This window comes from Diplotaxodon limnothrissa, linkage group LG3, assembly GCF_057381915.1.
Source record: "Diplotaxodon limnothrissa isolate DT_005_m linkage group LG3, D_limnothrissa_male_GT1.1, whole genome shotgun sequence".
NCBI classification, from domain to species: Eukaryota; Metazoa; Chordata; class Actinopteri; order Cichliformes; family Cichlidae; genus Diplotaxodon; species Diplotaxodon limnothrissa.
Genome location: NC_140598.1, coordinates 66,823,389 through 66,835,617, shown reverse-complemented (window position 1 = coordinate 66,835,617; position 12,229 = coordinate 66,823,389). Strand labels below are relative to the sequence as shown.

At 38.9% G+C, this 12,229-nt stretch overlaps 1 protein-coding gene across 1 annotated transcript in view; it reads right to left on the bottom strand.

Annotated features, from left to right (window-relative positions):
- pde5ab (phosphodiesterase 5A, cGMP-specific, b) overlaps positions 1-12,229 on the bottom strand; it is a 72,749-nt gene that overhangs the window by 47,820 nt on the left and 12,700 nt on the right. The window contains exons 4-7 of the mRNA XM_085351136.1: positions 11,182-11,271; positions 10,404-10,475; positions 10,004-10,093; positions 9,773-9,910 (exon numbers count right to left, since the gene is read on the bottom strand). Coding sequence (XP_085207262.1) covers positions 9,773-9,910; positions 10,004-10,093; positions 10,404-10,475; positions 11,182-11,271 — 390 coding nt within the window. The remainder of the gene's footprint in view (positions 1-9,772; positions 9,911-10,003; positions 10,094-10,403; positions 10,476-11,181; positions 11,272-12,229) is intronic.

Below are 12,229 nucleotides of genomic sequence, written 5' to 3'. Positions count from 1 at the left end.
ATGAGATTGGAATTGCACTGCTTAGCCAAGTGCAGTGATGTAGGTAAGTGAAGATAAATGAATGCTGAAATCTATTTCCTGAAAAATATCTCTAATGAGAAATATAAGACATTGTACATGCTCGGATCGTTCCTGAAAAATAAACCCAACCCAGCAGTCCACCCAACACATCTGGTGCTCCGTCATCCACTTCACTATATATAAAAGTATATACATATCACAGATATCAACAAGACAATATATTCTGACATTATGGTGACAGGTCATAAGAAGAGCACATGCGAGTATCCATCATGTTGTGGCTGTTTAAAGGTTGCATTGGTGCTGCCTTGACTTGAGTGATTTAAAGTATTAATGGTTTCAGCTTTATCCAGATTTAGGCATGCACATAATGTTTACACATTAGTACATACTGTTAAAAAGCTGTTATATTACTAAGTATGGGTTCATTTTACACATAAATGAAAAAAATATAGCAATTAATTAAATATTAAATAAAATAACTAGATATTATAATAGTTAGAATGTTGTGCCTAAATGTGGTTTATATTATTTTATATTATTTTTTAGCCTGCAGCTGCTAATATGTATTTTTATAGAGTGAACATATCATAGATTACTACCAGGTATATTTAATGATGGAAAAGCTATTCTGATGAGCCTTACGTCTGCTGGACAACGTTAAGCCCCAAAAGATTATTTTTTCAACAACAAAATTAGATCTTTTTATTTTCTCCTCTCTGAATCACTCTGAATCACAGCTTTCCTACCAAAGAATTCCTCCTTGTGGTCCCTGTAGTAACATCTCTTTCTGGCATCATCTTTGTTGTTGTCCACTCACTCACTGCATCAACCTACAGTGGTACTAGGGGGAAAAAGTGGTTGGAACATGTGCAACATGACCAAAATTAGTGCAACCACGTGCAATGAACTTGATTCCTTATTTCAAAGGAAACAAAGCTTTGCTTTGAAGACAGAGAACCAGGTCTCTGAGCACTTCCAGTCAGTTGCTGTCTTCATAGCAACTTTGGTGCATAAATCTGTGAATGTTCTCAGTCATCCAGGTCATCGTAGTCAAAGGAGCTTGCAAAGAAAAGCGTCTGGACTTCTTTAAGTTGCTTGAAGACGTTTCACCTCTCATCCGAGAAGCTTCTTCAGTTCTAAGGTCAAATGGTGGAGAGTCCCAGATATAAACCTAGTGGGAGTTTCCCCCCACAGAGGGACAAAAGGACCCCCTGATGATCCTCTAATCGCCTGAGCCAAGGTGGGAAACTGGGCGTGGGTCCCAATCAGCCAGAGTTTCGGGTGCGTTCATTGTGAAACCTGGCCCCACCTTATCATGTGAATTCCTGAGGTCAGATGGCCCAGGATGTGAGTGGGCGCCTTAACGCCTTAGAACTGAAGAAGCTTCTCGGATGAGAGGTGAAACGTCTTCAAGCAACTTAAAGAAGTCCAGACGCTTTTCTTTGCAAGCTCCTTTGACTTTGGTGCATAAAGATGGTAGAAAGGAGGAGTCAGTCTGGAATCAATTTCTGATTCAGTCCTGTCAAGTAACTAATTATATGGTGATGAACTGTGATTGCAAATCTGCTGCTGTTTTCCGGAGGAAGAAATTAGTGGCACAGTCTACAGTCTGGACATGAACATTTTATTTATATTTTATTGCACTCAAAGATAAGAGTGCAATGATAAAGTTGAAAACTGTATCCAGGCAGAAATATCTGCATTATGCTGATAACAAAACCTCGGCTCTTTGCAAGCACTTCCACACACCTCATGCTAACGCTAAGCTAGCCAAGAACCCAGAGTGATAGAGCTGAGTGAATGCCAACCACAGCCCAGTAGCCAGACCTGGACTTTCAACAGGTAACAAAAAATAGTCATTAGCAGTCAGGCTGGAGCCTCTGTTTCTACCTGTTCTTGTTTGTAACATAGAATCATTGTGGTGATCACTTTAAAGTCTCTTTGTGCTGTTTTTTATTTTTGCTTTGTGCTGTTGGCTTCGTGTTCATACATAAATACTAAGAGAAAGACTATTTGTGTGTCCTCATTAGCATAGAGATTTTTGTTGGTGCCTAGAACTGTAGCCTACAGGTATATAATGTTAGATGGTAATTATGAGACAACTGAATCAAAGTGATATCGTAATGGATTTTGAATTTTTATCAATTTTCCATCCTTAGGTAAAACTCCCTTTCTTACCTCAGGTTAAGAGCACTTCTTTTCTGCAATTGTTTTTAAATTTACTAGAGTAAGGTGATATTAGATCTGCTCTTTAGGAATGCACCTGGTCAGCACATAAAGAAGCTGGATAATGTCTGTTCAATTCTATACAATTCACTTTTATTTACACAGTGCCAAATCACAACAACAGTCGCTTCAAGGCGCTTTATATTGTAAGTTAAAGACCCAACAATAATATATACAGAGAAATACCCAACAGTCATATGACCCCCTATGAGCAAGCACTTTGGCGACAGTGGGAAGGAAAAACTCCCTTTTAATAGGAAGAAACCTCCAGCAGAACCAGGCTAAGGGAGGGGCGGCCATCTGCTGGTTGGAGTGAGAGAAGGAATAAAATAAAAGACGGAATAAAAGACATGCTGTCGAAGAGAGCCAGAGATTAATAAGAACTATAATTGTGCTTTATGTTTTATTACTGACTGTCAAAATCATGTACATCATTGTTATGCTGCGGCTAAGCTGTCATCTCTGCTTCCAGACTTGCCTATTAGTTATTTTTGTAAATACATCTCTTTTTGGGAATGGTCATTCTTATCTGTGTGTTTATATGTGTACAAAAGCGAAAACAGTACTACCTACACTCTCACAATACAGAACTGAATTAGGAGAAAACACTTTTAAATACGCTACCTCTTTTTCCTGGAATAATAAACAGAAGGATCTGAAATTTTCAATCAGAACAGTTCTCTTGGTCAGTGTGACTGCTTTTAATGTTGCTCTTGTAATGATCTGACTTCCAGTCAGATCATTAACCAGGGGTTAATCATACAGGTTTTCACTGCTCTGTTTTTCCATGACCAGTGGAGGTCACTGGCCGTCAGCCCCTAATCTTTGGATGTTTGTGTGAATCTGCTGATAGTAAAACAAAAATTTCAGTTTGTGTGCACCCACACATTGTGATTTGAGGTCCTTGTACCTTTTGAGATGCAGAAATTCTGGAACCATGGAACCCGGGCTAGTCAAGTGACCAATTGCAAGATATAGAAAAGCTAAGAAACAATTCAAAGTTTGGTAAAATACATCTAATCAACCTTTTTTGAATTAAGCCAAAATAATCTAATCTAATCCAGAACAACAGACAGCTATTCCAACTCCAAATCCACAGTATTGAAGTTCTTCTGTCCTCCTGGGCAGCCCTACTGGGCTCTGGGTTTTGGTGTGTGTGGTGGTTTTTGCTCGTCCTTGCTCGTTCTCTGTCTCGCACTCCGTCACTCTCTCTTTGGTTCTCTGTTTAATTGTCTCCGGAGGTTCTGCCTTGCTGTGCCCTGTGTCCACTTTTATTGGACACACCTGGCAGCAGGCCTCTGGTCTCAGGTCACTCACCTTTCTCCCAGCATTCTTAAGGCTGTGGAAATTCTCCAGTTGATGCCATTTTGTCGTGTTATCACCTGTAATGTATTGACAGGCCACCATTTGACCATCGTGAATATTCCTCATTTACCTGTTTAACATCTACCGAGGCCCTGTTTCAGTGGGAGCTGACGGCCCGACGTACGTTTAACTTCCCGAAGGACAAGTTCTCCTTTGCCCTGGTCCTCACAGAACCCAACATCCAGGGCAAGTTCATCGTGGCAGGGGAACCCCAAAATCAGGTCCTACACCTGATCCTGATCCTTTCCCTTGTCAACATCATCATAACAAAAATGCATCCCTAGGCCTGCTTTTCCTTTTGTTTGACTTCCAAGGAGCAAAAATTACAGTGTGGGTGATTGTGAGCTGTTGACTGTAGTAAGTTGGCATCAGAGGAGTCAAGGCACTGGCTCGAGGGTACAGAAAAACTATTCAATGTCTGGACCTAGCATACATCCAAGCAGTCAAGCATCTCAATTCTTGTTAGGCCAGGTGGGCATTGCTCTGTACCCATTTAAATTTCAAAATAACTTACCGCCAATGTTCACAAAATGTAAAGCCAGATGCTCGATATTCCCCCAAGGACACCTCTTCCAAGCCAGAAACTATCCTTTCACCAACGTCTGTGGTGGGAACTCTTACTTGGGAAACTGAGTGCCAAATAAGAAGTGATTAGCTCTCCAAACCACATCCTGGAAATGGACCACCTGGCCACCCTATTCTGCTTGCAAGAAGGAGAACACCACCTCTATGCTCTCTTTTCAAACACCGGTAACGCATTGACAGGTCACCATTCATCCTTCGTAAATATTCCTGTGACTAAAGCTTCTGTGACTTCTTGTATAGACAATCCCACTGTGCCTGCCCAGTCACTGGAACCCCTGTAGTTTAATACTGTGTGTTTTGCTCAGCTGCCAGCCTGCCTGCTTCCTCATGCTCATTGCTCCAAGTTTTCTTGTGTTATCTTTGGATTATCTTCCAGGCCTAGGGTCTCATTCTGTGCTGCGCATTGGCAGGGACGATGGTGGCAATGTGATTACCACATATATTCGACTGATATATATACTAATATATCTATTAAAACCTTTAATTCTACATTAAAAATACAGACATAAAGATGAATGTCATGCACCAAAGGCCATTTTCTACTCATCAGAACCCTGTGCCATCTTAGTTAAGTAGCATAGTCATGTAATATTAACTCTAATTTTTAAAAATAACTATTACTCATAAAAGCATAGCTACAAATTAACAAGTTACACTGATGTAGTGATTTTTGATATTACAGTATAGGTCACTGCTTGCATATGTACTGTGACATCAATGCATCTCTTTAGAGTTGCACTGGAGGTGCATTCAGCTTGCTCCTCACTTTCTAACAATAGGTGTCATTGCTCAAAAAAAAAACAAATTACCACTTGACTGCTGGACAGAAATAAAAGTTGAAAAAGGAAACAAACTAACAAAAAAATATCAAAACTTCTAATTTTCTCCAAAGTTTGCACCACTATGATTAAAAAATGAATTTAAAAAATTATTCCACTGCCTATTTTTTCTTGCTTAAGAATATTTTACATGTTTTGCCTTACTAAAAACTGAATGGTCTTGTTCAAGACAGAGGAATGGGAACACTAACAAACCACTGTTTAATGCAGTGTTTCATTCAGCAGTGGAATATTTCCCTGGAGCACCTGCTTTGTAAAAGTTTCTTCCATCTCCCAAAATATCTCTTGTTCAAAGGTTGATCTGCCACATTCCCCACTGTACTAATGTTAACATAAAGCACCTTACATAAGGCCTATATAAGCTACCTGAAGTGTCTGTCAGTAGTGTTAGCTTTGAAAATTTCTGACCATAAAAGGAACTCCATGATAGTTTTAAAAAAGGTGATAAAAATAGCATGTAGGGTGTAACATGATGTTTTGGAAGCAATACCACACCTCTAATCTTCTCAATGAATTACTGCTCTTGGATAGGTCAAGCAAAAGGACAGAGGGCCTGTTCAAATAGACACAATATGAAAAGAGAGTATCCATTGCACTTCTTGAGGACAACTTGCCTGAAAACATACACAAACAAGAAAAATAAACAAGAAGCACTCAGCGAGTGCAAACCTCCACCAAGGCTGCTCACAGCAGCTTTTACTTTTGTTTTATTTTTTAATATGTATCTTTAAAAGTTTGTAGTGCAGTAAAATAGCACGTTTTGGGGTCAACTTCAAAGAAAGGCAGATGTCAGATATTTGGTCAAAGTTGACATGATACTTATAATGTGATATTTAAAGTCGCCATATATCTGTATCATTTCCTAAATGTTACCAATACAAACAAAGGCATTTTAAGCATAGTTCTAAATGTAATATATTTTATGAAAGGTTTAACTTATTTGACCTTGAAGGAGGGGTCAGAGGTCAAATGTGACATGATATTTGAAATCCTTAATTATTTATTTATATCTTTATGGTACTTTCTATATGTTGACAATACACACCACAGTTGTAAGAATCATAGTTTGTAAGTTTTAGGGCTCTTTGTTAATTTTTGACCAATAAACGATTTAGCTGACCTTAAAGACCTTGGGTGCTGCAAGGCCAGTTTTAATGAATTGCTATAATGAACACACTGTAGAACCATACAAAGTTTTACCCAAACTCATCCAAAACTTTTAGAGCGATTCTGTTTACAGACAGAACGATGATTTGCATGCACGCATTACTAAAAACATGTTGGTGGAGGTAAAATAACCACAAAGTGTCGTGGTCTGGGTGGTTTTCCACAGCATCAGCTCCTCCCCACTGGGTGGAGTCTTTGTTGTTCCTCACCTGATGGCAATCGTACCAGCAGTATTTATGACCGGCGCACTCAACTGGTCGTCGCCAGATTATCTGCCAACTTTAGTCAGTTCTCGGCCTCACGTCCATTCCTTGGTGACTCATCAGATGTATTAACCGTATCTCTGTTTTTCTCGTCAGCCGCGAAAACCCACCTACCAAGCTCTCCTGGAAACCAGTTTGCTGCCGCCGGTAATCCCTCTCCGTGTCGGAGCTGCCATTCTTTCCTGCCTGCCTCCCTGCATTGCATGCAGTACCCACCTGGACCTCTCCTGCCTCCCCCCTCCACGCAACCCTCACCTGCAAGTTTGTAAGACAGCTCAGTGTACTATCCTTAGATTCACTCGCAGCTCTCTGTGGGATTCCCCTGACTGCTCTCTCCTCTGTTTCAGTGCCCTGGCCCGCCACAGTTTCCCCTGCCCAGTACCTGCACTCAGTTATCCCTGCCGTCTAGTTATCATCACAGTATCTTCTCTCGCCTCAGACATCTAGTTTATGTTCATTGATTCTAGTCTGCACTTTCTGTTAGCCTTTGAGCATTGTAAAATAAATATCTCTTTTCGTTACACCTCACCCCTGGCCTCCGGTTTTGAATCTGCACTTGAGTCCCTTCCATTTCCACGGGCCACTGCGCCTGACACAAAGATGATGACTAGAGCCTAAAACTACATATAAAATAAATTTTAAAGGTGCTAAACAAGAATTAGCATTTTCTTTGAGGTTGACAGTGATAATTTGTGACATGGATAGACACAATATGTTAAGGTTGCTAACTGCAACCCTTTTTTCATTTGTGTAAACCAGCCAAGTAAATATCCAAAAAGTAAATATGCATGGTGCCCCTAAAGGTGTGCCAATAATCCCCTTAGAAATAGTGTCAAAGCTTGACTTAGCAACACTTCAGGTAATCAGGCATTTGTTACACCAGGTGGATATCTTTTTTTGAAGAAAAGGTAAGGGAATAAGGTGAAAAAATAAAACAGTCACCACACTACAAAGTAGTGCACAGACAAAATCCTGAAGAAAGGCACCAATCTGTCTAAAGATCACAAAAAAATGTAAAGCAACTAATAATCCCAGGTCATGGAAGGTAATAAGAGATATTTCTAACACGAGAATGATCACAAGGAGCCAAAAAAAAAAGACAATGGACAATGCAATGCAACAGATTTCCATTTGAAAGGTTGACACTGTGAGTCTTTAAAACAAGGAAGTCAAAATAGCCAATTTTGAAATCTAACTATTTTGAAACAGCTATTTAGTACCAGATATATCTTTAAAAAGATATAAAATATATAAAATATGATTTGTCCTTCTTAAAATCTACTCTGACACGCTGCTTGCTGGAATTAACAATTAAAATAGAATTAGCGCTTTGCCATATCATACCATTCACAGTAATTACGGGCATAATGTTGGGCAACGATAAGAAAATGAAATATCGTGATAGAATGTGGGTAAAACGCACATGCACAATGCCTTTGTTTTCATACGCACATGGCAGAAAAAGCATGTCGGCGACGCAGAATGAGAAGGGTGAAAGCGGATTGTTGAATGAAACAGATGAACCAGAACTGGTTTGTAAAAATGCTGCAGCTTCAGTGGTGTGGAACTGGGTTAGCTTTCGTCCGTCAGATACACAACAAAGCACTATTTTTGGTAGAGCATGCCAGCGGGCCGTCATTATTACCGTGTTGTTTGGAAAATACGGCACACTTAAAATCAATCCTTTGATTTTTCTGAAAATCGACAGTGTTATAAAAGTTATAATCCCGTGTGCCTCATGTATGAATTGTGGTTGTGTTTACTGACCTTGAAACGATTTTATGTACACGGCGCTCGAAAATCTGTCAAATGTTTCAGTACGACTTTGCTAAGCTTCAACATAATATTACCGTGTTGTGTGTATAACCCCTTTTTAAGATTTGTGGATATTATACATGGTTATGCTGAGGATATGTCGGCCAATTTCCACTGGAAATGCCTTTTGGTTAAACTGTCAGCAAGGAATTTTCATTTGCACTGTTAAATTTTATATAACTTTAATGCACTTAGAAAACAGCTGCTTGTTTAAGTGGTTTTTTTGCACTAATAAAGTTGTGGAGTTGTAAAGTATTTTGTCTAGTGTCAATTATATTGTCAGTTATATCGTTATCGCAAATTTTCAAATGTATATCGTGATAAATAATTTTGGTCATATCGCCCTGCTCAAAATCACACTTTGCTGTTTTATAACCTTAACTTGTTTTGTCATCTACAGTTAGAGACAAAGCACAACTGAAAATGTTTTAAATATTTTAAGGAATATAGCAAACAACAAGGTAAGTTTACAATGTGTTTGTACTTGATAGTAAAGCTTATTATTTATTTAATATCTCACTATACTGTAAGTGTATTCTTCCTCCAAATCGCTTCACTGCACTTTCCTGTTTGGTGCATTTGTCATTTTTTAATTTTGACTTTATTCTCTGGAGGCTGTGTACTGTAGTTTAATGTTTGCACAGAGTGGCACTAAGAAATGTTCACTTTGTCTTTCTTTGTGCCACTGAATTATTCATGAAATTTTTCCTGCCTTATCAGATTGTATTTTCTCTCTGACAGTAAATATGGGACATGTACTAAATTGTTTTCTAATTACCATGAAACACACTTTTTATTGCACTAAGTTTATATCATAAGAAGGCATTCTGCAGCATCAGTTCAATGTATGTCTATTTTAACTACACATAAAACCAGAAGCAAGTTTTACATGCTGATAAATCTATCATTAAACACTACGCCACTTTATGTGGGAGTTTTGCTCTCTCTTCTTTTTTGAAATCTCTGTGATCTAGTAACTGACACTAGAAAGATTCAAATCACTCAAACCAATAGCTCAAGTTCTAAAGTCTAACTACAATAGGATTTTTAAAACGAATTTAAAAATCCAATATTCCAATATATCATCTGATATTTCTTCTTTGTCAGACACGCACAGCCAATATATTTGCCAGAATCTATCACACACAAAATGTCCAGTTATAATAAAAAATGCAACCAGCTAAAATAATTTACACATATTATATATGACCTGTCTACAAGATATCAATCATGTCTTGTAATGAAACACATGAACTCTTTGAGGTGCTGCTTTTTTGTAACCTCACTTTAAATGACATCAAATCAAAATCTTCCTGCCCTGAGCTCTTAATGCGCTGCATTCAAACAACCACTATCGTACAGATCGAACATCCATTTAGCCAGTAAATCGTATCACCTCAGTTTGCATTCTTTGAAAATAGATTTTGCACACCAAGTACAGAAACATTAGCATGTTGCGAGCATGTGTGTTAGTGTGTGTGTGCTGACCATTGAGTCCTCGTCAGCGATGAAGACGGTACAAGCCTGGGCCTGCATGAAGGACAGGATGGTTCCTGCAATCTTTCTCAGTAAAACCTCCAGACACTGCTGCTCCTCAAAGATCAGACTGGCCAGGTCCAGCAACACCTACAAACACATACACACACATAAACATCATTTATGGATCTGAGCGTGACTGTATGTTCACGCTAACCTTCAGAAAAACACATTCGCACACACCTGATTGCGTCTGTTTTCCAGCTGCGACGTCTCATACAGCTGTGCGTTGTGTAGTACGATGCCTGAAAACGCCAAATAAGCTGAGAAGTCCTGTTGGAAAGAAACAGAGCAACATCTGAGTACCAGAAAGAGAGGAAAAATAAAGGGAAAAATGTACGCAAAAAGATAAATTAGCAAATTAGAGAGCAACGAGAGGATGACATGAGCAGGGAAATATGGAGAAAGAAGGATTTTATTAAAGGATGGCTTCTTAAAATCTGATCCGCAGTTATATTTTAACAGATATAAGTCATATTGTCCAACACAAGTACAAAGTAACACACTTTGATGATGTCTTGGTGAAAATTCAAATGTTTTTAAATTGAAAAAAGTGTTATTTTAGGTGGAACCATGATGTAACCTTTTCATCCTGCTCAGTGAAGGCTCCACCGTCCCCGCATTTCTTGTTTATAGCCTGAGCCACTCCAACTACCTGCGATAAATTAAAAGAAAATGTTAAGTGAAAACCAGCAAATCTTAGCAAAATAACATATTAAACTAGTATTGCAATAAGAAGGGAAACATCATCAGTCTGAATGTGCACTGATGTGAGCATACTTCATTCATATTACATTTAAATTATCTGCTAATTAATGTTATTAAAAGTTATACTAATAGGAAAACTGAAAGTTTGGTTTGGATAAGACGTATCAAGGTTCTTTTTAAATGGAGAATGGGGGCACAAATCTATGTAATGTTTTAATGGCTGCAGAGGCTCACACAACTGCAAATCACGAGTCATGTCATAATGCATGAATTATCTTTAGCTTCTCTCAAAGATGCATGCTCAATCATCGTCCAGATGCATGCCCAGTAAGGGGCTTCTCTAAAAGAATTAAAAAGAATTAAAAAGAATAAAAGAATGTGCCTTTTAAACGAATAAGTACAGTAAACTCTGCCAAACTGCTAAGCTGTGTGTGGAGAGTCTTATTGCTAGTACGCTGGAGAAAAAAAAGAAAAGGTTGTCAAAAAAGAAACGCTTTCTCAAGCAGATAATTCGAGATCTCAGATTTGATTGCTGTAATAGCCAGCACACACTGGACAAGAAGCTCCACTAGAATTTAAACATCTTATCTATGTAAAGGTAAAGTAAGGTTTAAAACAAACCATAACAAATTATATTGATCATGGCATCTCACCTCGTCTCTGTGGTTCTTGATAGGCAGACAAAGGATACTTTGGGTTTTGTAACCTGTGATGTGGTCGACCTCAGCGTTAAACCTGGGGTCCTGGGGGAACAAGAACATGCATATAACCCTTTTCAAAGAGCTGCTATCAAACATTTTGATACTTACATTAGCTTTCAATAGACACTGTTGTGGTTTTTTGCGCTGTAGCTTTTGAATGAAAATGCAAAAGCAATATTGTGATCCTAACCCTGTGAGCCAAAAGGTTTATGCTTCAAACATCTCTGAATGCTCAGCTTTTTGTGTTTTTGTAGTGTATCAAAGTACAAGCTGTTGAACAAGCAGGCGTGAGGCACTCCCATCTGTTGAACAACCAGTTCAGTGACCTGTACTCACCACAACTGGGTGTCCAATTTGCATAAAGAAGCAGATACTCTGTAGTAGCTGAACACCTGCAGCTACAATCATTATGCAAACAAATGCCTCGCTCTTCTCCAAAACAAACACCTCACGTGCATTAGAACTCTTATTGTTTGGGATCAGTGACAAAGAGGCTAACAAGAGCATACTAGGACCGCGGATGGAGACATGTTTTGTTTAGAGAACTATTCCCCTGTTTGCAGCTCTGCCACCCACCAGCTGACCTTTAAACACTCGGCTTCTATGTCCATTTCTATGATTCTCTAGACCCAAGAGATTTGTGTGTTTGTGTGTTGACAAAAACATGCATACAAGAGGAGTCCTACACTGACTTCACAGTTACACTCTTAACACAGCAAGTAATGGATTATATGACTGGCTCAGCCCTCAGTGGTGTACACACCGCCGTGTGTTGATACTATGAAAACAATACAGGCACACAGTGCATCATGCAAACAATGTACAATCTGTAGTAGCTTCATGTCCAGTGCTGCAATACAAAGTATAATAGGGAGCGCCAGAGCACTTTGGTCTCAGACTGCATTCTCTAAAGGTAGAATGGGAGGCAGAGCTGTCAGATATCAGGACCCTCCCAGTTTGGGTTCTGGAGACAAACACCTCTATTTTTAGGATTTCTTTT